The sequence below is a fragment of the Scyliorhinus canicula genome, chromosome 18 (genome assembly GCF_902713615.1).
Source record: "Scyliorhinus canicula chromosome 18, sScyCan1.1, whole genome shotgun sequence".
NCBI classification, from domain to species: Eukaryota; Metazoa; Chordata; class Chondrichthyes; order Carcharhiniformes; family Scyliorhinidae; genus Scyliorhinus; species Scyliorhinus canicula.
This window is the reverse complement of record NC_052163.1, coordinates 109,260,758-109,287,383: the sequence shown is the minus strand read 5'-3', so window position 1 is coordinate 109,287,383 and position 26,626 is coordinate 109,260,758. Positions and strand designations below refer to the sequence as shown.

Genomic DNA, 26,626 nt, shown 5'->3' with positions numbered 1-26,626 from the left:
AGGGAGACCAGCAAACCATGTCCACATGTTCTGGGCATGCCCAGCGCTGGGGGAATTTTGGAAGGGTGTAGCAAGGACGGTATCGAGGGTGGTAGGATCCAGGGTCAACCCGGGCTGGGGACTCGCAATATTTGGGGTTGCAGTGGAGCCGGGAGTGCAGGAGGCGAAAGAGGCCGGTGTTCTGGCCTTTGCGTTCCTAGTAGCCCGGCGGAGGATTCTTCTTCAGTGGAAGGATGTGAGGCCCCCAAGCGTGGAGGCCTGGGTCAACGATATGGTGGGGTTTATTAAATTGGAGAGGGTGAAATTTGCCCCAAGGGGGTCAAGTGCAGGGGTTTTTCAGGAGATGGCAACCATTCCTAGATCTACTGGCAGAACGGTAAAAACAAAAGGTCAGCAGCATCTGTTTTTTGCCAATGTCGGGCGTTAATTTATTGTTTCTCTTTTGTATTTACGGCGGGGGGTTCTGTTTTTTTTTGTTCTTAGAATTTTCTGTTATTGTTTTCTTTTTTGTGAAAATGTGAAAATTTGAATAAAAATTATTTTTAAAAAAAACTTTGGACAGCTTTTTGTTTAGATCATAGGATAGATGGTAATTATAAAAGGTTAAACTTCTTTAAATTTGCAATGATACTGTTAAATGTACTTGAAATGCTGGAAATAGAAGTCTCACCCATCTGGCAATGGGACTTTCTTCTGTGCTTTAGGAGCAACAGGGTTAAGTTCTCCAGCAAACAAAGCCATCACTTCTTCTGCTACAGGGACATCTTTAGCTTGAAGTTTCTGTATGTATTTTATCAGCTGAAGAATACAGGAAGCCTGGAAAATAAAATTCAAACATATGAAACTTGGAGGATATTCTATGACATTCATGACCTGCAATTCATGTTCATTCATCAAATAACTTGCATATGCAAGAATAAAGATTTAAACCACCAGTTGTGGGGAATTCACAAGCAAACAGATTTTCATGTTGTCTGGCAGCTAACACTAAGAGCAGAGACTGCTGCGCATGAAGCACAGCCAGACAAAAATGAGTCTCAGAAAGGATCATAGCTCAAAATATCTAAGTTTTCAGGTCAAAGGGAAGAACTGTCACAACCAGTTTCACAATTCTGCCCGAATTCCTAGCAGAAACAATAAAGACTTGTCTGCCATTCAAGGAGACTACATGTTAAAGTCTCTTGATTTAGCAGTGCACATTGCTGAACTATTCAGTGAATTACTATGAGGAACAGGCAGTTAATTTCACAAATTGCTCATGTCATGTGCTGAGCCAGTGTCTTGAAATGAAGCTCCACAAATGAGAAATGATTCCTATAATTCCAATAATTAAGACACAAACTGCATTGATTCATTGAGTACAATTTGACAGTGGTTGGGGCAAGGCCCAAGAGGGATTTAAACTCTTGGATTAAAGATGTCAATCCATTCCATGTGGTGCAGGGACTTGGTTAACCTTAACAAGGACAAGTAATTTGCAGGAGGAGAGTGGGGACAGAGAAGAACACAGGTTTTTATGCACAAGAGGGCATGGTGGAAACGGCTGGTATTCTGCAGCTGATTAAACATATACAGCAGCTTCTACAGGCCACTGTTGCTGAAAAACAGATGGTTATTTGCTGAAGATCTCAACCATTTAGTTCTCACAGCTAAAGCTGTGTTTATGTTTTCGCCTTAATATAATCAGGAGTACACCGTAACCATGCAAGACAAAGATTTTATCAGAGTGCTAGGTGAAATAGAAACACAATTTTACAGAATTAACTACCAAATCAACATAATGAAGTACAAAAACACCTTCAAAAAGGCAATTATTCCCGTGATTTTCTGCAACCCTATCATGGCTATGTTAATGATGAGTGAATAAATAGTGAGGACTAATGACTCAAAATTAAAACTAATGCAATTTGCCATCAGAAAGTCTGAAAGGTTCAGAGTCCAGTCAGCCAAGGGAATGATAGGGGTACTACACATTCTAACAATGCCCTCAATTAATTGAGAAAATTTAATCTAATCAGCAACCTTTGCGGAGGTTGTGGGTGTCAGAAGAAGTAATGCTTGCGAAAAGGTCAACAGTGACTGAATAATCTCTCAACAATCATGGTTAAATAGTTAGGAATCATGCGAATATCAGTTCAAACAATATACCACGTGACTAGTTCTCACAAGACCAAAATGAATCAATGTTTTCAAAATAGGCGAAACTGACAAAATAAATAAATAATAAATAAATAATATCAATTGATTGATACTTTGCTTCTGGGTTGGGGAAAACAAAATTATACACAGCTAAGTTAATATAACCTTAAAAGCAAATTTATAATAGTAAGGGAAGAATATAGCACAGTAAGGGAAGAATATGGGCAGCAGGTGGCACAGTGGTTAGCACTGCTGCCTCAAAGCTCCAGGGACCCAGGTTCAATTCCGGCCTCGGGTGACTGTGTGAAGTTTGCACTTTCTCCCCGTGCCTGCGTGGGGTTCCTCTGGATGCTCCAGTTTCCTCCCACAGTCCAAAGAAGTGCACGTTAGGCGAATTGGCCATGCTAAATTTCCCATCAGTGTCCAAAAGGTTAAATGGGGTTACGGGAATAGGGTGGAGGCATGGGCCTAAGTAGGGTGCTCTTTCCAACGGCAGTTGCAGGCTCAATGGGCCGAAAGGCCTCCTTCTGCACTGTCGGGATTCTATGAATATAGCAAAAACTATGGACCAGGTGAAATTATTACATCATCTGTGGTGAAAGTAAAGACTGTTCACGTACCCGCTCCTGCACTTCAAGATCTGCATTCTGAACAAATTGGGGTAGTTTGTCAATCAACATTTGTGTTATTTCCTGAGCAGCCTCCTTGTCACCATCTTGCTCATTTTGTTGTAATACTGATGCATACAACTTTCCAGCATTCTGCACATAAACTGCCTGGATATGTCCTGGCAGTGTTGTGACTTTAGACTTAAGCATAGCTTCCAATGTTTGATTCGGCTCTTGAAGATGTCTGGAAAACACACAAGTTAGAACTGTATGTACATAAAGTTTCTGAAACTGGTTGTCCATTGGTTAGATAGACAGTGGTGTTAAAGGGAATGTAACAAAGATGTAGAAGAAAAGACACATCAGCAAAGATTAAACTGAATGGTGAAACAAACTCAAAGGGCTAACTTTAAAAAATTCTTTCATGGGACCTAGTTGTCACTGATTTTTACGACAATCGACAATGGTTTCATGGTTATCGTTAGACTTCAATTCCAGAAATGTATTCAAATTTCACCATCTGCCATGGTGGGATTCTAACCTGGGTTCCCAGAACACCACCCTGGGTCTCCAGATTACACGTCCAGTGACAATATGCTATGCCACTGCCTCCTCTGGTTTTTGAAGCAGCAATGGTCAAGGCAACTTTTTCAAAGTATTCAGTTTACAAAAACAACCAGATTCCAACTCCAAAATCTTGCACAATTTTAATGAGTTCCATGGGGGTCACAGACTTATAGATCAAAACTGGCCCAAATTCAGCAATGCCATCACACGGGACTAATGATGGCTCGTGTGGAAAATGGTAAAATGTCTCAATGATGCAGTGGACTCGTAAGGTTGGGCCTGAAGAATTTTGTTGCCACACGTCATAAAGAAATTTTGTATTCGGCTTGTGCAACCTGATCTCAGAATACACTATGTGGATATTATGGGCCTGAAATGTAAGTTTTCCATTTGCCAATACCAAAATCCTTCAACAGGAGAACAGAAATAAATGGAACTACTATAAAGCAGCCTTAAATATTCTTTTAAAAAATGGTATTTTAGGTAGTACATACTCTGAGAATTCACCACAGATCCAGGCGGCAGCATACAAAACTTCACAAATACCATTTCTTTGCATGTTTCCAGCAAGCAGGTGGCCATTATCTAACAGCATTGCCATCTGGGACACTGCAAATGCCCTGATTGCCTTCACTCGGATAGCAACATCAAGCATTTGTGCTGCAATTAGATGACCATGTCGTGTTCCTTCCAGTCGAGTCAATTCCACCAGGATGCTAATATACCTGTGTTTTAAATAAATATGAAGCACATCAACATTACATTTACTTTGGAGAAAAACATAGTTCAATAACTTGACCACCATTTGCAAAACCGGAGGGCAGTTTAAAAAGATTTAGCAAACTTAAGGATATTTTACTTATAGTATTGGCAATCGATTGGTAAATCGTCTTTTTAAAACCATGGCTATTGAGAACTCACCATTCAAAATTGGTGATGTATTGATAGTTGGACTGGCTGCAAATGTCTATGATTTTTGTGAGGAGTTCATCTCTGTACGTTGTGCCCTCTGCTTTATCGACGTGGATCATTAATTTCTTTACTATTTCCATCAGGTTCTTCTTGGAAACCTACCAATATTTGAATCAATAGAAAAAACATACAAATTATAAATAATTTGAGCACTTCACAGTTTTTAATTACAATATAGATCCAGTGGTAAACATCCAATGTCCTAGAAAAATGAACCGTTTTAAAGAAAACTAAATTCCATTTTCAATCTTAGTCTAGCACTGATCAAGTCCAAAATCTTATTTTTGCTTCTGACTTCTGTGCTGAGAGAGATAAACAAAGTTCAAGTTTTGAGTCATATTGGACTTTAACTCTTCTTTTTCCAGATGCTGCCAGATCTGCTGAGCTTTTCCAACACTGATTTAATTTCTTCTTCAGTTAGCTTCATCACCACACCCACTTCTTTGACCAGTTTTACCCCGACACAACAGACCTTTTCTCCCATCTTCAAATTGATGCCGGACGATGGGCCAAAGAGCCTTTCCTGTGCTATAGACTTCTCGCTCAGTCCTTCTGGATGCCTCCCTCTGGCCTCTTACTCTCTCTAGACCTTGTCATTGCAAATGAGAGATATCAGCCATCTCAATTTCTCTGCTTATTCATCCTGACCTACTTCACTCTGAACCTGCAGCAACCCTAACACCGTCATTAAACCTGCTGGCAAGGGTGGCATCATTGTTGCTCAATGAACCAACCACTAGCTTTTGGGGGGGGGGGTAAGTCTCCACACTTACTCCCATACAGGGTTGCTCTGGCAGACCCAACCTGGTCTCTGTCCTATTAATTTTTTCCCCATCCCAACTTATTTTCTCTTCCCACTTATATCAGAGACTCTTCCAACACCCTCTGCCTCTTAACTGTTTCCAGCCTCTTAACTGTTTCCAGACTCTAACCATCTCCCATCTCTTTATTCCCCATGGACGTCCAATCAATTTGCACCTCCATCCACCACAGGATGGCCCAAGAGCATTTTGTTTCTTCCTTAAAAGTCCAACTAGTAGACAACGCTGAAAATAGTGGCTGTTTATTGTTGGTGAAGGGCAGTTTTTCTAAATAAATTCATATTTACTGGCCAGCCCCACTTAAATTATAAGACTATGTATTAATATGAAAATGCTGTCTTTAAAGAACTCAAAGGAACAAGTATTTTGGCCATTTAGTCAGAGCTGAAGAGCTACAGAGATCACTTTCGGAGAGTAAAGTGGAAGGGAGCAGAAAGAGGGTCGACCTAGGCACAGCTGGATGATGGATGCTACAGGGCAGCGGCAGAAGTGCTTCTTGTCACCTGTCATCATAATTCCTCATCCCACTCCGGAAAAGTGTCGCAGGCTGAGGTCAAAGAGGTTCAACACAAGATTGAAGAATTGAACTTCGTCTTTTTTGCCATTTTATAGCATTTCGAGCTCAACATAGAGTTCAACAAGTTCTAATTTAAAACTCTGCCCCTATTTTTTTCCCGACAGCATCTAAACCCATCTATGTTTTATTTTTTTTATACATTTAGAGTACTCAATTCATTTTTTTTCCAATTAAGGGGCAATTTAGCGTGTTCAATCCACCTACGTTGCACATCTTTGGGTTGTGGGAGTGAAACCGACGCAAACACGGGGAGAATGTGCAAACTCCACACGGACAGTGACCCAGAGCCGGGATCGAACCTGGGACCTAGGCGCTGTGAGACTGCAGTGCTACCATCTATGTTTATTTGTCCATTACCATCGCCATTTGCCTTGTATCATCATTCTTTTCATCACCACATTCCATCTCGTCACAGACCTTCCAGTTTAATATTCTTCCTTCACCCCACACAGACTTAAAATCAGTTACGTCGTTTAACGTTATTCAGTTATGTAGGTCATCAACATAACATAGAAAGTTATAAACCTGAATATTAATTCTGTTTCTTGCTCCACTGATGCTGCCTAACCTGAAACAATTTTCAGCATTTTCTGTCTTTATTCCAGAAACTGCAGTATTGACTTTTCTATCATTGAAATTTCCATCTGGTTCATTAAAAGATCAACAGTAACACATCTGAGCAGTAAAAGACAATATCAAATTACCATTCCATACAGAAGATCTAAAGCTCGGAGTCGTATGGATTCATCTTTGTCATCCAAGCACTGTAAAATAAGATCCTTGTGGGATTGTACAGACTTGGGGTGAGTCTTCAAAATTTTTGACATGGCCAGTAAACCCAGGTACTTCACTGCAAGACAGTTCAAATTCCATGACAACTGGACATAATAATTACCAGATGAACAGATACTTAGCAGAAAAAAAATAAAAATGTTATATATAATGGCAAGACGTTTATAAACAGTTTCTTAAGTCCAGGATCTGAAGCTCTATCTGTAAAGTGTTAGGTTTTGTTAAGATGTTAGTTCTCAAACTGAGATCCGTGAAATAGCCTCTCCAGCAGCCACCCGAGCGCTAGAAAATTTCTTTCACACCAATTCTATTACCAGGTTCATGGAATATTTAAAAAACAATTAAAATACCCAGTTTTGAGCCCATCATTTAATTGGGGTGAGACACGTGTTACTGATTTGGCCATTAGCAATTTGCACTGCATGTCATCTATAAATTGATTGAGTAGGTGTGTCACTAAGGGTATTTTTAAAACCACATTACAGCACTTCAGTTGGCATCACTAAACTACAAGTGCAGCAAAACCCATCCTTTCGTCTCTGGTTTCTTTGGACTGTCACCACATCATCAGTCGAACAGTCCTCAAATTGCTACTCTGGACACTTTTTTCAAAAGTAAAACACTGATAACATATCTTCTTGCAAAGGTCTCGTTTATCAAAAAAGTTCAAGAACCACTGTCTTAAGCTACCAAATTTAATCCTTGACCAGGAGGTAGCACATTAATGGCAAAGCCCCTCATCTCCACTGACAATGTCAGCCCAAATGTCACCCAACCATGGCTGGTGGTGAAGCCCACAGTCTTGAGAAGTGCATTGTTACATCAGTTGTTTTAGTTCAGCTGAAGGAAACAGGATTGTAAGGATTCAAAAGGTGGAATATTAAAAAAAACAAATAAAGGAACAAGATATAATAGTACAATGTAACTATCCACTTACAGTTTTGGTCTGAATCTTCAATCAGAATTCGCAATTTCTGCACACAAAGCTGAATAGAAAAAGGTATGTCAAGTTTGGAGCAATAAGAGGCAGACAATTTGCAATCTGGAACTATCAAGTGGAATGATAAAACACACAACCAGAACTGACAATATTAAGTTTACTATAAGGCACTACAATCCAAATTTTATTTTTAAAAAAGGCATTGCAATCAGAGATCAGCAGCATATTACCTTTCTATAGAGAAATTTAAACAGTCACATGTCTCTAAAAATTTGCACGATCAATATTTAAATATTAGCTATTGTTTCAATATGAAATCACAAAGAACAGTGAAATTTGGGTGGCACGTGGCACAGTGGTTAGCACTAGGACTGTGGCGCCGAGGACCCGGGTTCGAATCCCGGCCCTGGGTCACTGGACATTCTCCCAGTGTCTGCGTGGGTTTCACCCCCACAATCTAAAGATGTGCAAGGTAGGTGGATTGGCCATGCTAAATTGCCCTGTAAATTTATTTTATAAAAAGAAGAAAAAAAGAACACTGAAATTAATTTACTGAATTGTCTAAAATTGAAATTCCAATCTGATCTTGAATGCACCAACTCAAATGGCACCTGAGAAAACACACCTTGAATAAAAAATAAAGTGTGACTAAATTACTAGTATGAGAGTTACATGCATATGCAAACACAAAACTACATATTTTGACAGAGGATCTTATATTTTGATAGAGTTTGTTACCTGGATGCTTGCACTGTGATTCGGCATTCCAGTAGACAAAGAGATGAGAACTATGAAAAAAAAATAAAATATTAGCCCGAATCTGGCAAACATTTTTTCCCATAAAAACAGAATTCAGTGGAGTTGTTCTGAAAGCTTCACATCGGAGAAGTGTTGAACAAAGACACTGACTTCAAATGGTGTTAATTATTTTCATGTGTATTGATCACACAATTCAGAATATACCATTAGAATGAAAGATGAAACGCTCTCAATTTGGAATTGCACAAATATGAACAATGAACCTCGGGTGACAAAAGCATCATGGAATGGAAAGTTTTATACCACAGGGGCTGGCTCAATGACAGCTTTCCACTACCTCTTTTGACTGCCTTTCCTCACACTCTTGAATTCTCTTTTCATATATTTATCCACTTCCCTCTTAAAAACTAACGGTTTTATGAGTCACTCTCATTCCAACAACTCACCTTGACATAGTGTTATTTTGCTAGTTCTTTAGAACTTGTGCCGACCAGTTACAGAACTTAGGTCAGTGCTGGCCACTGTGCCACTGCGTTGTCCACTCCTCACACATTATAAAGCAGAGGGTCTTATGAGATGAATGAACAGAATCTATTTTGGTGATGTTGTTTGAGGAATAATTGCTGGCCTGTAGAAAGCCCCTACGACTCTTCAATTAATGTCATGATGTCTTAGTCCACCTCAACAGGAGAAAAGGGTTTTGGTTTAAAACCTTACACAAAAACAGCATTTGTAAGGAGTTCAATAATTGAAGCGTGCTCAAATCCTGGAATTGGACCTCAATACCAGATCTCTGAGGCAAGAACACAAACACTGAACCAAGCTAATATGAAGTTCTGCAAAATGCCTTCCCACTTCTGCTAAAGTATTCCACATCTGACAATACCTTACTTAAATCTACACTAATCTGTTCAAACTAACCCATGATAAAGTCAACTAAACAAGGACTTGCACAGATTTAAAACAAACTAGAGCAATGGTCTTTTTGAAATAATGACAACACATTTTGCAACCTGCTACACCATGACATGTTAGTCTTAATTCTGAACTTTGATTTTAAACTGTCTCCATATGTTGTTCTTGGGTGTATTTTCTATTTAGTACAATCCTCCAAGTCACTGATTTTAAAATTCATCATTTGCCAGTATATATTTGCCCTCTTAATTTAGAAGTTGTCTCTCTGTAATTCAGTGTTTTGACAATGATGTAGCATGCCAAATGTATTAACTTAAAAAATATTTTGTACATAGGCCATTCAGTCCCTCAAGGCTGTTCTCACCATTTAATGAGATCATGGCTGGTCTGCAAACTAACTTCCATTTACCCATCTTTGCCCCATTTCTCATAAAACTGTGCCAGTTTAAATTTTAAGCAACCAACTGCTGTTTGTGGAAACAAGTTTCAATTTTTTTACCAGCTGTTTGCAGAGGCGTTTCCCAATTTTGATTCTAACTAGGTCAGTGCCAATTTTCACACTAAACCCCCTAGTTCCAGACTCGCCAAACTATTTACCCTATCTGTTCCCCTTAATATCTCACAACTTGCATCAAATCACCCCTTTACCTTGTTCCAGAGAATGAAACCCTAATTTGTATAACTTCTCTTCAGACTTAGAGTCAAGATATCATTATGGTAAATTTAAATGCTCTCGCACAAAGACCAACAAACCCTTCCCGGCGGAATAGTGCTGCACAGTAGCAGTGTTTAGGAACTCTGGTTCGATTCCAGGCATGGACCACTGTCTGTGCGGAGTCCGCACGTTCTCCCAGTGTGTGTGTGGAGTCTGCACGTTCTCCCAGTGTGTGTGGGTTTCCTCCTGGCGCTCCGGTTTCCTCCCACAAGTCCCGAAAGACCTGCTTGTTAGGTGATTGAACATTCTGAAATCTCCCTCAGTGTACCCGAACATGCACCGGAGTGTGGCGACTAGGGGATTTTCACAGTAACGTCATGGCAATGTTAATGTAAGCCTACACTAATAAAAATATTATTATTAAGGAGAGCACAACAGTAGCATGGGTGTGGTCCTCTAGATACAAGGTGCAGAATTCCATTGGCCTTTATTTTTGTACCTGTCTATGATATTTTAATGATCTATGTACCTGGACCCCCTTAAAGCCTCTTTGGGCTCTACTGTATCTTGCTCATCACCATTTTGAAAGTACAGTGTTCTATCCTTTATAGGTTTGAAGTGGAATTAGGTACAAAGGGAAATTGGCCTCCGTAAGCACTTGTATACGACAACTAAATATATATGCAGCCATTTGATTATTGGATCACCATCAAAACAACTTTTTACACTGCAAAGTAAGAGCACTCCAGATTAACAGAAAATATATTTATTACCTGCTATCACGGTATTCACACATTCATACAAAAGGGACATGGCCGAGGTGCTGCAAAGAAAAGAATTTTCTTCACTAAATATATGAAAGGTTTGACATCAGTTACGAGTTTGTACAAATAGGAGTATTATGCATTTTCATGCACTGTTGTTGTATTTACAAGGCAATATCAACCACAAAAGAGATGTCTGAAGCTTTTTTCTTCATGCACTCAATTTCTCATTATACACAGCCTGAAAGCCATAAATAATCATAGAATCCCTAGTGCAGGAGGCTATTCGGCCCATCAATTTTGCACTGACCCTTTGAAAGACCACCCTACCTAGCCCTATCCCCAGCCCAATTCCTGGTCAATCCACCTAACCTGCACATCTTTGGACTGTGGGAGGAAACCGGAGCATCCAGAGGAAACCCATGCAGACAGGGGGTGAATGTGCAAACTCCACAGTCACCCAAGCTCGGAATTGAACCAGAGTGCCTTGCGCTTTAAGGTGCTAACCACTGTGCCACCCAATTTAAGACCATGAATTTGAGACAGCATGGGTTTATTCTTTCTAGGATTTGGCAAGTTGCTCCGCCTTACTTGTAAGTTCCAAGATGGTACTGTTCCCCCTCTCCAACTTCATCTGTTAGATGGCCCACCTACAAATTTCATCTTGTTACTTTTGCAATCCAATCTCCCAATTGCAGTTCTTCCTGCCTCCTGTCAAAGTTTCAAACTGGCTGGATGTGACACCCCTTCCACTACCCCTTTCCCACTACCCTTGTTCTCCCGTCAGAAAAACACTGCACCACGATCCAAGTGCTGTCCCAAGTTCAAACAATTAAATAGCATTACACACAATGGGAGAATATCAGGAGAATTCACAGAGATTTATAACAGACAACTCAATTTTGAAATGTAGTTTGTTTAATTTCATCCCTTTCCTGGCCTCACTCTGCCTGTCCCACCATACAGCAGTTCTTCCACCTACCCTCCGGGTTACAATACTGGTGAAGTAAATTTAGAAAGCTGCAGTTGAAAGAGAACTACAGCATTTACCTTTGAAGAGGGTGGGTAAGAGCCCCTCCCGACACAAACAGTGATTGCAAATAGTCAGATTAATAAATACACCTTTCCCAGCCATGGACTGGCAAAATTTTGCATTCATTCCCAAATGTGATAGCAATGGAAGTAGCAATGACTAATCGTGACAACATGAAACCCATCTCTTTACTATCCACATTAAAAATGAAATTCATTCTTACGAAAGGAGATAAGGACATACCCACAACCGCCACTTCAGGAAGAGTTACTGGACGCAAGCATCCTAGATATGTATGACCGAATGGTAGAAAGGGCCGACACCGTACTGGATGCAACAAGAAAGAAATGGGAGGAAGATCTGGGGATTGAAATAGGGTGGGGACTCTGGAGCAAAGCACTGCATAGGGTCAACTCCACCTCCATGTGCTTAAATCTCAGCCTGACGCAACTAAAAGTGGTACATAGAGCCCAGTTAACAAGAACTCGTACGAGTGAGTTCTTCCCGGAGGTGGAGGATAGATGTGTACGGTGCCAAGGAGGCCCGGCCAACTACGCCCACATGTTCTGGTCTTGCCCCAGACTTGCAGGGTACTGGACAGCCTTCTTCGGGGCAACGTCCAAAGTGGTGGGGACGAGGGTGGAGCCATGCCCGAAAGTGGCAGTCTTCGGGGTTTCAGACCAGCCAAACCCAAGAGAAAAGAAAGGCGAACCACAGGAGAGAGAGAAAGAAAAAGAGAGAGAGAGAGAGAGAGAGAAAGAAAGAGAGAGAGAGAGAAAGGAGAGAGAGAGAGAGAGAGAGAGAGGAGAGAGAGAGAGAGAGAGAGAGAGAGAGAGAGAGAGAGAGAGAGAGAGAGAGAGAGAGAAAGAGAGAGAGAGAGAGAGAGAGAGAGAGAGAGAGAGAGAGAGAGAGAGGAGAGAGAGAGAGAGAGAGAGAGAAAAAAAGAGAGAGAAGAGACAGGGAACGATAGCCGGAAGGAGGGCACAGGAAACGATAACAAACTTGGAATCTACAGGAATATGGAGCAAGAAAATACAGGTAAAAGACAGGCTGAACAGCTGAAGGAGGTGAACACGAGATGACAACGGCAGCGAAATCCATCCGGGAGAAGCAAGTGACAACACCAACACCAGATCCATTTGCGTACTGCCCTCTGTAATTGTTTCTCCGGCACCCAAATGTATATGTACCTCCCCAGTTCTCTCTCTCTCTCTCTCCCCCCCCACCCCCCGACAAACAGATGCCTACTTGTGTTAACAATAATATTGCCAATTGTACAGAGTTGCTGTTGCTGCGCTCGTGCATAATACCCTACTAGTTATTTTATTTATTTATTTTTTTGTTTGTTTCTTTGTGTGTGCTCGTCTCTTCTATTCTGTGCACATAACGATAAATATACTTTGCTCAAACTAAGAACAATTCTCAAGGAAGCATCAACATTTTCTGCTGGGAAGATGGTGAATGCAGTTCGCTGAATAAGATGAAGGTAAAATGCTATGTAACAAATATATAAGCTTGTGGCCATGTTACTGATTTATGACAAACATAAAATTTGTTACAAGAAAGTATTCAGAACATGGTTTTTATGCAAAAATAAAGTTATCAGAATATGGTGACTGCTAAAAAGTTGTAGGATATTATGTTCAAATCTCATTCTCGAAGTGACATTTGTACAGAACTAGATTTTTATTCTGGTGGTTTGCGAAAATCACATGACAAAATGGAATTTTGAAACATAAGCACGACATTTAATCAATCTTGTCAACGTCAGACTACACTGTTCTTCCTGGAAAGAATTCCTACAGAAACTCTTCAGGAGGTTCCATTGCAATAGAACATTATTTTAGAATTCACACACATAAAACAAGAATATGTTTAGAAATTATACTGGCGATTTTGGCGATCCATATATTGCTGCAAGCATTGATCATGCAGATCTCAAAGTTAATTAATATGGAGCAAGCTCGACAAGCTGATTGAAAAATGGCAGTAGTCTTCTGCCCATCATACGGCTTAACTAAGTATGCACCGTATATGCAGACACTCTTGGTTGGATAAATAACCGTCTAAATGGAAAAAGCGACCATCAAATGCAACTACTAACCTGTGTATTAAATTTGTCAGTGGTTCAATTAGCTTTTTTCCCAGCCGTGGTTCAAGCGGGGTAAGTGCTCCGAACTAACAGAAAAGTAGATGTTAGCACAATGTGACAAGCTCACCTATATATAATCAGCATAGAAAATGTCACTTCATAACCAGACAATTTGAAAATCAAACAAGATCTTGTAAGAGACACAGCCTTGAGTAAATATCATAGTTTTAAAATATGGTTAGTTCAAACTCAGTATTACCAGTCCAACAAATTTAACAGTCCATAAATGATTGCATACAAACCATTTATAAATCTGGCAAATTAGGTTATGATTATTAAAGAAACTGAAGAATCAGCATAATTCCTTCAAATTTATTTTCAACTTGCCTTGCAGGACCTGATTTGCAGATACTTTCTCCATTTACTGATATTTTGATGCCATCAGTACCACTAGTTGAGGAACTTATCATGTTCATATTTTGGTACAAGAGACATTCCATGAAGTGCATGAACTGTGGTTTTTACTGCAGCATTTCAATTTAACCTATGGAACCCTTGGCATCATTGTTGATTGATCCGGAAAGGGATTCTTAGAATTACCATGTACCACTATGACGCCAACCTGGGTTTCAACTCAAAAACTCAGGTGTGTTTTCAACTTCACATTTTCTGAATTATTCATGCTGAATTCTGAAACTTGGGACAGGAAAGTATTTTCTACAGCATGCTGACATTTCCCATTTTTTATTTTTAAGTTTGTCACGATGTGAGACAGTCACATCTTTTTGGGGGCAATGATCCAAGTTAAACCCCTGCTCTAGTGAATCCCAAGGTGAGCCAAATGCTACAATTGCCACAATCATAAATTACAACTTTAACAGCTGAATCACAACTGCTTATAATGAACAGAAAATAGCCAATTGCTTGAAGGTGCCACATTTCCTACAATGCAACACAGACTACTTCAAAAAGTGCTTTATTGGCTGTGAAGTGTTTTCTGACGTCTGGCGGTTGTGGAAAACACTACATAAATGCAAGTTTGTCTTTCTTTCTTGAAGTTGTAAACAATCTGCTTGTTAAGTAAAACATCAGAGACGCATGCCCTCGATGTACTCTATCCTGATCTGAAACCAGTTTCAAACTCACATCATCCAATCTGCTCTAGATGAACTAAATTGCAACACTTCAAACACACTTTTAAAAGTAATTAACATTTAAAAAGTTCGATATTATTAAATCTTGAGAAAAAATGGGGAACTTCCAACCTAGCCTAATATCATCACAGGTTTTTGGGATTGATTAATTTCTGCATTTAATTCTAATAGCTTTGCAAGTACAATACACAAAAATTAAACTGCATATGACTAACTATAAATTAATAGATTTTATTCTACTGCTGTTAGGACTGTGAGAATCCCAACCATTTGCAATTTCTAAGACTTAAGGAAAACCACTAAACCACAAGGGCCAAGTGCTGGGCCACACTTTTGAAAAGGGGTTTCTGGTTTTACTTGGATTTTGTTATTGAATTGGAACAGTTAAGGGGGAATTCATTAAGGGTTATACATAGATTACTGTAGCTGTGTGGGGTCTTGGTTTGTAGTTGATTAAAAAATTCTTACTGTGCATGTTATTACAAATGTTAACTAAATCTGTGGAATAAAGCTGTTATTTTGATTAAAAGCACCTAAGAACTCTGTTGAATACACCGGAAAGACAGGCTCTTGTGCTCATCGTAACTAAAATCAAAAAGTAGGTCAGGTGAATTCCATGATATATTTTGGAGTTTTCAAAAGCCTGGCCCATAACACTTCTTTGTGAAGACCTTTGGAGAAACTCCCTTTCAGGAACATGAAAATCCTTCTGTGTCAGACTAAAATTCTATGGCACGCTGCAAAACTAGACAGACCTGGCTCCTCCCATTAATGACACCATCTGTATCCCAAGCATAAGGCATTCTCCAGTCTCCCATGACCTGCTTAGCTAGGATGAAATATAATCCCTCAATTTATCTACACCTCAGGGATCCTCCAATATAAACAATATTCTATGAGCCATCTATATATCAACAAGTAAATGGTTAAAAATCAATGATTACCTCCCCTTAATCATAGCTGTAGCAGACATACTGTCTGTATATATTTGAACTCGGGGGTTTTAATAACATTACTACAAAAGATATAATATAGTATATAACAATTTCCTACATTCATGACAATGCCTTAATTATAGAACTAGCACATAAGATGCAGTCGCAAGCTCAATATCATAGTCCCAATCCATGTTTGCATTTTCTTTGTGTCAAATCCATCATTTAACTGACAAATTATGCTCAAACCATGTTTTATCACAATAAGCCTATCATCCATCACATCCTATGGGGAAATCTCCAAGAATAAACTGCAGCTTTCATTGCTATTTTCCCTAATCCATTTCCGGAAACCTTTTTTGATGAATAGTTCATTGAGACTTACCAGTTTGATTATTTTAATGAGGACCCAATTATTAGTTGATGATGTCATTAGCTTGAAGAACAATGGAGCGAGAGAAAGATAATTCTTCGGATTGCGCCGGGCAAGTTCACAAATCACATTCACAGCAGCAGATTGGACACCTACAAGACAGAGGTAGCGGTATACTGAATGACCACTGCAATCAACTTCAACCAGTTCGGATTTTGATCACATTTAACGTCTCCTATAGGATATGCTTCACTCCTGTGCAAACGCAACGCTTTTTGGTTTTATGAAGCGCCCACCTTTTTTTTTTAATATAAAAAAGGAATAATGAAGTATCTATTGAGACATAAAATATTTAAAAGTGTGATATAAAAATTATTTCAATATGCCATTTAACACTTGCGGACTACGACAAACATTGTGTCATTGGGGTAGTATTGCTGACCATTGCAAATAGATTTTATCCATCTTCAGTAAACTGAAGTAAATCTTATGAAGTGCTGAACTGTAACGTTTCTGTTCCAAATTAAAGCGAATGTTGGAACCAAACTAAAATAGAATCAATACATTCCTTCAAACACTTGGTTCGATTCTATCTTGTCTAGCATTTTACTAAGCGGCAGCTATTCTATTCCAGCAATTTTAAAATTTCAAAGTACAGTTGCACTGTTATAAATTTCTTCACCTACACTGTTGGAATGTAAAATATTGCAACATGATGGGAAAATCTTAAAATAATTTGCACAATTTCCTAGGCACTGTTTGGCATTGTGCCGTGAGGAAGATAAACTCACCAGAATCTGGATCCTCCAGCTTCTCTTTGAGACGTGGGAACGCAGGTCGTAGGGATTCTGGGTATTTAAGGAACACCTTGTACATAATAAGCACAGCTTTCTTTCTAATGTAAGGCTTTGTATGAGACATCTGTGGACCAAAGTAGTGCATGCTGTTAGTGTATAAGTCTAACAGATATCCAACAAGGAACTCCTGTCAAGTGCAAGCAGGTTTTGAATCCAAAACAACTCACCAGTGTCATGATGTCATTTGCCAAATCCCTGGCAAGATCTGGGGTAACAAAACATGATAAACCAGTCAAAGCAACTCCAGTATCATACTGATTTGGGCTGCTGAGATCCTGTGTACACAGTAAAAACTTTATATTACAATTAATAGTGATGAGATCAAATAAAAAAGGTAGAGTTATATTTTGATTTTGCACCAAATTATAAAATTCAAAAAAATAAATCAACCATCTCTCAATTTACCTTACGAATCTGATTAGTTGTCAACATGATTACATCAGTCCCTTCATAAAAACATTGCGAGGCAGCCAGATATCCTATTCTCTGCAATAAAGGGGAAAAAAATTAACAATCACAATTGACAAAGATTTCAGTGTGTTTCATAGCAGTATAAATCAAAGTTTTTCAGCTATACCTATGTTCAAATCATCTATTTACATCAGTTCAGAAGATCAATGTAAAACGTGAATTTCTTCCATGAAAAAAATCAATCTGAAATGCATCTCCAGTGAGGAGCAATGCTCTGATAAATAAGACTCAATTGGTAAAATATTCCCAATCCTGCTGGCCAAAATTTTTTACATTTAGGAGAGGTTTTTATAAATCGCACAAGTGTAAATTTTTTCTGGAAGTTCGACTGTCCAATTGGTGGGTAACTAAAATAAGCCCAACACTGAGCCATTACCAACTGTGCCGAGACAGCAACAACTACAGGCAGAGGGAGGTTTTACTGAAAACGGGAAGCTGAATTTCCAGAAAATAGCACATCTTATAATCTGTTCAGAATTACGAAGACTTGGGAATCCAAAACCTGACAGGTCTAGTTGAAAAATATACACTTAATAAGGATACTGGGCAGAACTTTAAAGTGCAAAGCAATATATGCTTAATAATTAGTGAAGACAGACATCTTATATTTCCACCAAGATTCATGAAAAGCAGCACCAAGGCTCATTTCACTATGTTGTCTCTGTTGAACAGAACCTCAAGACAGCACATCCCCAAATTTGCAGCTCAACATGACTGGGGAGGTGCAAACTTGTGCTATAGCAAGTATTTTACTCGGCTTTCAAACGTAGTGAACAAGATTCAGGTCTGACGATAGGAGTCATATATGCTGCTGTGTCAGGAGGAATATATCTGATATAATACACAATATATTATTCTATAATATAAAGAAATACTTGAAATAACAAATTAGTACACAAGTTAAATTTTCAATTCCCATTTTCTACAAGGTCAGGAATGAAGAGAGTAACGATTTAAAATAAATACCCAAGTATCTCTTTAGCCAACACTGGGGGAAGGTGGGGTAAAGTGGATGAAATACACAAAGTATGGTTACCAGGGGCATTATCCAGAAATAGTGGCAACAGGCTGTTCAATTTACCAAATCCTATTAATTTTTATCTTCCACATGAACACAAACCAAGTCCCATTCACCCCAGGGCTTAATGACACATGTTGGCTTCCAGGTAAGCAACAGGTAACCTCAATGTCGGAATTATCGCTTTTTCAACCTATGGCTTCACCAATCCCCACCTCTAACCTCCTCCAATCCTATGCCCTTCGAGTTCTGATTTTAATTATTCCACCATTGACTGCTGTGCCTTCAGTTCACAAGGGCCTAAGCTCTCAAATCCCTTCCCTAAACCTCTCCATGCTTTCCTGCTTTAGGAGACTACATAAAACCAATGCTTTTACCAAGTTTTTGTCATCTGCCCCAATCCAATATGACCCGGTGTCAAATTTTGATCAACACTCCTGTAAACACGTAAAAAATTGTTTTTAGTGTACCCAATAAATTTTTTCCAATTAAGGGGCAATTTAGCATGGCCAATTCACCTACCCTGCACATCTTTAGGTTGTAGGGGCGAAACCCACGCAAACACGGGGAAAATGTGCAAACTCCACAGGGACAGTGTCCGAGAGCCGGGATCGAACCTGGGACCTCGGCGCTGTGAGGCAGCAATGCTAACCACTGTGCTGCCCTTTCACTATAATAGCACGAAAGCACAGTGATTAGCACAGTGATTAGCACTGTTGCTTCACAGAGCCAGGTTGAATCACAGAGCTTGATTCCCGGTTTGGGTCACTGGCTGTGTGGGATCTGCACGTTCTCCCTGTATCTGCGTGTGTTTCTTCCGGGCATTCCGGTTTCCTCCCACAAATCCCGAAAGAAGTGCTTGTCAGATGAATTGGACATTCTGAATTCTCCCTACGTACCTGAATAGGCGCCGGAATATGACGACTAGGGGATTTTCACAGTACCTTCATTGCAGTGTTAATTTAAGCCTACCTGTGATGCTAATTACCTATTCAAAATTATTCTTAAATGTTAACACGTTCCCTCTTAAAATCATTATTTTTTGGCAGGCTGTAGGGAACTGAGCAAAGTTGTTATAATTTGCAAGTGCTGGGGAGAGTGGGGAGTGCAAGTGGAACATTTAGGCTAGGTACCAAAGGAAAACTCTCAGACAAGCAGAGAGTCTAATGTATCCGGGGAAGCCTCCCCAGGGCAGTGGGATGAGAAAAGAGTTGACATTGACATTACAATGGATCACATTCTCTTGCTTGATCTTCAAGTCATTCCATTACCATTATCCATTCCCACAACCATTTTCTGCCCTGCTCTCTTTATGGCTTCTTGTTCTCTTGTTCCTTTCCTGTGTCTTTGCACTCGTAATCCTTTGTTACATATGGGAATGAGGCTTGATCGAGCCCATAGCCATGGACCCATTGGCGTAGTCACTAACTAGTCTCACTATCTTTTTCACCTCCTTTCTTTCTGTCTCATTCATTTCTTTTTCTTCCCTTTTTCAGTGATTCTTTTCTTGGAGGGAGTCTCAAGAAACAATAGTTGCCAGTTTAGCAAATCTTAGTGTGGTACAGCAGGACATCATTTACTTTGGTGATTTCATTCAGGAAGCTTAAAATGCATATGGTGAAACCCAGCAATGGCGTGACAGGAACCGTTACTTGCTGGAAGTATTGGAAGTGCATGAAATAGGCAAAACTTTTAATGTATTAGAGATGTGGAAGTACCATTTCAATTATACAGACTGGCAGCATAATGTGCTCCAACTCGTCTAAACCAATTCAAAACATCAAAGAATTTCAAGCACAAGTTGAGTTTCAGTAATCTTTCACATGGATTAGAAAATATCATGTTGGAAGCCAGCCCTGGCCACAAAACTAGCAACGTCTATAATTAATAAGCCCGACAAGCCTCCACTAATTGGACTTTCAGGAATAAGGGGTTGATAATAAACTTTTTGAATGACTCTTCCAAAGATTCTTTCCCAGTTGTGTACAATGAGACATGGAAGAAAAGAAAGTTAAAATACATTTTGGAAAGAACATAAATGTCACTATTTGCCACTTTGGTAAATCTCCAACTGCATTCTCAGCAAAAACAAACATGCTAATATAACATTCTGGTAGTTCCTAGTTGTGTAATTGGCAATTCATATTACCATATCACATACATTGCACGGTAATATATCAGACCACTTTATAGATTCAAAAATGTCTCTACCTTGAATGTAAACTTTGATGAACTCATTACTTCTATAATGTTGAAGGCAGCCCAGCTGATGTCATAACCCAGCATCTGCAGCTGTGGAGTGAAAATAATAGTAAATCACAGAACTGTTCAATACAAGATTTAAATCACTAAGGATGAAACAAGAGAATACTTTCAATATATTTCAATTCTTTTGGATTCCCCACGGAATTTATCTTGAAAAAGAAAAATTACACCAACAATAGTCTGCCAACAATGCTTTTGTGCCGAATCCTAGCTCTCAATGATGCACTCACAGTACACATTTAGTGATGTCAGCTTTGCATCAAAATTTAACTTGTGTAAATCTGGTGTCAAGGCCTCGACTTATTCCAAAGCAAAACAAACCAAACTCCCTCCTCCACTCTGCTTTATTGTCACATTTAAGTCCTAAAATCTAGACCAAGGCGCACTTGTGCTAAAATTACACCTACAAGGTGCAAAGCAAAATTCCCAACCCTTCATGAAAACAGATGATGACAGGGTCTGCTTTGGTAATATTCAGTACTTGGCGAATGGGGGATTGTGGTTAAGAGAACAAGTTCAATTATTAGTGGCTCTTGTTAATTGCACCTTCAGAATAATAACTGAGGGATGTGAAAAACAAAAAATAACTATGATATAATAATCCGACAAGTTGCACACCAACGTCACTACCAAAAGACATTTACTCCGGTACATTAACTGAACAAATATATATTGCCACGCTTTCCATAAGACATAGGAGCGGAAGTAAGGCCATTCGGCCCATCGAGTCCACTCCACCATTCAATCATGGTTGATTTCAACTCCATTTACCCGCTCTCTCCCCATAGCCCTTAATTCCTCGAGAAATCAAGAATTTATCAATTTCTGTCTTAAAGACACTCAACGTCCCGGCCTCCACCGCCCTCTGTGGCAATGAATTCCACAGACCTACCACTCTCTGGCTGAAGAAATTTCTCCTCATCTCTGTTCTAAAGTGACTCCCTTTTATTCTAAGACTGTGCCCCCGCGTCCTAGTCTCCCCTGCTAATGGAAACAACTTCCCTACGTCCATCCTATCCAAGCCATTCATTATCTTGTAAGTTTCTATTAGATCTCCCCTCAACCTCCTAAACTCCAATGAATATAATCCCACGATCCTCAGACGTTCATCGTATGTTAGGCCTACCATTCCTGGGATCATCCGTGTGAATCTCCGCTGGACCCGCTCCAGTGCCAGTATGTCCTTCCTGAGGTGTGGGGCCCAAAATTGCTCACAGTATTCTAAATGGGGCCTAACTAGTGCTTTATAAAGCCTCAGAAGTACATCCCTGCTTTTATATTCCATGCCTCTTGAGATAAATGACAACATTACATTTGCTTTCTTAATTACGGACTCAACCTGCAAGTTTACCTTTAGAGAATCCTGGACTAGGACTCCCAAGTCCCTTTGCACTTTAGCATTATGAATTTTGTCACCGTTTAGAAAATAGTCCATGCCTCTATTCTTTTTTCCAAAGTGCAAGACCTCGCACTTGCCCACGTTGAATTTCATCAGCCACTTCTTGGACCATTCTCCTAAACTGTCTAAATCTTTCTGCAGCCTCCCCACCTCCTCAATACTACCTGCCCCTCCACCTATCTTTGTATCATCGGCAAACTTGGCTAGAATGCCCCCAGTCCCGTCATCTAGATTGTTAATATATAAAGAGAACAGCTGTGGCCCAACACTGAACCCTGCGGGACACCACTTGTCACCGGTTGCCATTCCGAAAAAGAACCTTTTATCCCAACTCTCTGCCTTCTGTCTGACAGCCAATCGTCAATCCATGTTAGTACCTTGCCTCGAATACCATGGGCCCTTATTTTACTCAGCAGTCTCCCGTGAGGCACCTTGTCAAAGGCCTTTTGGAAGTCAAGATAGATAACATTCATTGGCTCTCCTTGGTCTAACCTATTTGTTATCTCTTCAAAGAACTCTAACAGGTTTGTCAGGCACGACCTCCCCTTACTAAATCCATGCTGACTTGTCCTAATCCGACCCTGCACTTCCAAGAATTTAGAAATCTCATCCTTAACGATGGATTCTAGAATTTTACCAACAACCGAGGTTAGGCTAATTGGCCTATAATTTTCCATCTTTTTTCTTGTTCCCTTCTTGAACAGGGGGGTTACAACAGCGATTTTCCAATCCTCTGGGACTTCCCTGATTCCAGTGACTTTTGAAAAGATCATAACTAATGCCTCCACTATTTCTTCAGCTATCTCCTTTAGAACTCTAGGATGTAGCCCATCTGGGCCCGGAGATTTATCAATTTTCAGACCTTTTAGTTTCTCTAGCACTTTCTCCTTCGTGATGGCAACCATATTCAACTCTGCCCCCTGACTTTCCTGAATTGTTGGGATATTACTCATGTCTTCTACTGTGAAGACTGACGCAAAGTACTTATTAAGTTCCTCAGCTATTTCCTTGTCTCCCATCACTAGATTACCAGCGTCATTTTGGAGCGGCCCAATGTCTACTTTTGCCTCCCGTTTGTTTTTAATGTATTTAAAGAAACTTTTACTATCATTCCTAATGTTACTGGCTAGCCTACCTTCATATTTGATCCTCTCCTTCCTTATTTCTCTCTTTGTTATCCTGTGTTTGTTTTTGTAGCCTTCCCAATCTTCTGACTTCCCACTACTCTTTGCCACATTATAGGCTCTCTCTTTTGCCTTGATGCATTCCCTGACTTCCTTTGTCAGCCATGGCTGCCTAATCCTCCCTCTGATAACCTTTCTTTTCTTTGGGATGAACCTCTGCACTGTGTCCTCAATTACTCCCAGAAACTCCTGCCATTGCTGTTCTACTGTCTTTCCCACTAGGCTCTGCTTCCAGTCGATTTTCGTCAGTTCCTCCCTCATGCGCCTGTAATTACCTTTATTTAACTGTAAAACCTTTACATCTGATTCTACCTTCCTTCTTTCAAATTGCAGACTGAATTCTACCATATTATGATCACTGCTTCCTAAGTGTTCCCTTACTTTAAGATCTTTTATCAATTCTGGCTCACTTTCAGCACACTTTATCTAATTTTATTTAAGTAGGACATTTCTCAAATATGATAATATACTTACATATGCAAGTTTGATGACTGCATTGGCCTTGACTGCAATATTATCCTGCTTCAGCTCCTGTTTTATTTCATCGATACACTGTGAAATATACTTGGCCTGAAAACAATCAAGAAATATCAGCAACAACATTAAGAGCTTTATTTATCTGCTCAACGGACAGTATTTTGAAAATTAACTGGGAAAACTACCAGTTGTAATTATTTTAAGTGCGCCGATTATAAAATCACGTATTTGCACCAACCAACATCAAGCGACAAAACCCATCCAATACTGCTTGGATAACACCAAGTTTTTTTAAAAAAAAATCATTCTTGGGATTTGGGCTTCGCTGGCTAGGCCAGCATTCATTACCCACCCTTAACTTCCCTTCAGATCGTGGTGGTGAGCTGCCTTCTTGAACTGTTGCAGTCATGTATTGCAGGTACACCCACAGTGTTATTAGGGAGGGAGTTGCAGGATTTTGACCCAGCTACAGTGCACAACCAACTGCCTCCCCAGAAAAGGGACAGGAGATCAAACTAACAGGGAATCTGAAAAAACACGACAAAAAGGAAAAACATGGAGAAATAACTGACATTATATGACAGCCACTGGTTACTGGAGTCACTGCCATAAATGCTTAACCATACTCTTAAGGTCATCTGCCAGTGAAATTTATTTTCGGCAATGAGATCCAGTTCTTCCACTGTCACTAACTATCAGACTGTTCATCTGACATCCTGAACTGGATGAGCAGAATTCTCCTCCTACTAAACACTGTGAAGACTGAATCCACCGTCTTCAATCCCTGCTATAAACTCCACTCCTTAGCAACTGATTCAATTCCTCTTCCTGCCAACAGTCTGGGGCTGAACCAGACTGTTCGCCAAGATAAAAGCAAATTACTGCCGATGCTGGAATCTGAAACAAGAGGAGAATACTGGACATCTGTAGAGAAGGGAGCTAATGTTGAGTCTGGATGACTGTCAAAGCAGAGAGAACTTGAAATAGGATCACATTTAGACTGTTGTGGGGGGCCTTGGCGTCATACTTGTCTCAGAGATGAGCTTCTGACCACTTATCCCCACAATCACTAAGATTTCCTCTTAACACCGTTGTAACATTGCCTAACTCTGTCCCTGCCTCAGTCCATTTGTTGCTTAAACTCTCATCCACGACCTTCTTACCTCGGCTTGATTACTCCAAGGCACTCCTGGCAGGCTGCCCACATTTTACCCTTCATCAAGTCGAATTCATCCAAAACTCTGCTGCCCATGTTCTTTCTCATACGGAGTCTCATTCACTCATCATCCTGTGCTTACTGATCTATAATGGCATCCAATCAAGTGAGAACTCATATTTTCAAGTGCTTCTATGACCTCACCCCTCTATTCCTTTAATCTCCTCCAGCCTTACCAACCCCTCACAACCCAGCAAGATATTGGTCTAATTCTGGTCTCATGAGCCTCTATTTTATTTGCTTCTTCATTGGTGGCCTAGGCCTGAAGTGCATGATTTTCCTCCCAACACATCTAGGTTCTCTTTCCTCCTTTAAGATGTTCCATAAAATCTACCTCTTTGACTAAGCTTTCAACCATTTGCCATTGTATCGCTTCATGAGCCTTGACATTCAAATTTGTTCATAATGCTCATCAAAACATCTGGGACACTGTTCAAAGCATTAAACACAAATTGTTGCTATTGTCCACCTGAGATACAACAGTTAAAGAGCAATCCATGATTACTCAAATTTTGCAGCTCACATTCCAGATCCAACACCACTGTCACAACACAGGCTAATTTCATAGCTGGGAAAATGTTATGTAGTGGGTGAATCACCTTTTAATTACATTTTATTAACAAGTTTACACAATTCAAATTTTACTTAGTAGTTGCTTGGTCAAAAAAGGGCACCTGACCCTCCCCATTGGTCTTTTGCCAACTGTACTATCAGTTTCCTCAATCCACTGTTACTGTTGAGGACCCTTCATGCATGGTGAAAATATAAGCCTTCTATGACTCCATTACTGCTACATACTACGTTTAAATTAGCTCTTGCACAAGATGACTCACCAAGTTTTTAAAAAAGCCTTTTAGAATGCAATGGGGATAATAAATCATTTCCAGGAATAGCTTTATATGAAGAACGTTAGATGAAGCGCACTGAAAATTATGTCAATATTCTAAGATTAAAGGGACAATTCACATTTGAGCTAGTGTGCTGTCTCCTTCCCCGCCACCATTTGTATATATACAGAAGCATTACCCAAAGTATATCAATTTCAAATAGATTTTTTCCCCGTCGGATCTAGCTATGTTCTTTGGAACATAGAATTGCAAATATATCTAAAATAATAATTTGCATTTATATAGCAATATGTGCTTATTTCTTGAAAATTCAAGGAGAAATAAAGGGAATTACTTGTGACAAGCAAATCATGCTTTATATTGAGAACATTTACAGCAAATCCTGAAGCAATTAGATTTTCAGCTTATTTTTACTTTCTGCATGTGTAAATTGCTCCACAATACAATTAAACCGAAAGGTTCCAGAAGAGTTTTCATATGATATAAACAAAATTTTCGGCGGGAGCGGGAAGCGCGTCGCGCCTGTCGGGGGCCATTGGCAGCCCGCCCCCCCCCCCTCAAATCTCCGCTCCGCAATGCGCCGAGTGGCCGCCCATCTTTGTCCGGTCCCACCAGCGTAAATCAAACCAAGTCCGTACCGTCGGGACCTAGCTCTGCGGGCGGCCTGCGGGGTCCTCGAGGGGGGGGGGGGGGGGGGGGGGGGGGGGGGGGGGGGGGGGTCCGCCATGACCGGCGCAGAGAAGAACCCCCCCCCTGCGCATGCACTGGGATGGCACCAGTACATGCTGGTGCACC

At 40.1% G+C, this 26,626-nt stretch overlaps 1 protein-coding gene across 4 annotated transcripts in view; it reads right to left on the bottom strand.

The window, feature by feature from the left end:
- Positions 1-26,626, bottom strand: part of ap3d1 (adaptor related protein complex 3 subunit delta 1) — a 104,074-nt gene that overhangs the window by 54,074 nt on the left and 23,374 nt on the right. For all 4 annotated transcript variants that reach the window (XM_038778250.1, XM_038778251.1, XM_038778252.1 and 1 more), the window contains 15 exons: positions 23,765-23,860; positions 20,654-20,734; positions 17,359-17,439; positions 17,121-17,228; positions 16,888-17,017; positions 16,109-16,248; positions 13,647-13,720; positions 10,519-10,568; positions 8,155-8,204; positions 7,414-7,462; positions 6,389-6,534; positions 4,236-4,384; positions 3,809-4,039; positions 2,760-2,991; positions 671-816 (listed from right to left, as the gene is read on the bottom strand). In XM_038778250.1, the coding sequence (XP_038634178.1) occupies positions 671-816; positions 2,760-2,991; positions 3,809-4,039; positions 4,236-4,384; positions 6,389-6,534; positions 7,414-7,462; positions 8,155-8,204; positions 10,519-10,568; positions 13,647-13,720; positions 16,109-16,248; positions 16,888-17,017; positions 17,121-17,228; positions 17,359-17,439; positions 20,654-20,734; positions 23,765-23,860 (1,763 nt within the window). The remainder of the gene's footprint in view (positions 1-670; positions 817-2,759; positions 2,992-3,808; positions 4,040-4,235; positions 4,385-6,388; positions 6,535-7,413; positions 7,463-8,154; positions 8,205-10,518; positions 10,569-13,646; positions 13,721-16,108; positions 16,249-16,887; positions 17,018-17,120; positions 17,229-17,358; positions 17,440-20,653; positions 20,735-23,764; positions 23,861-26,626) is intronic.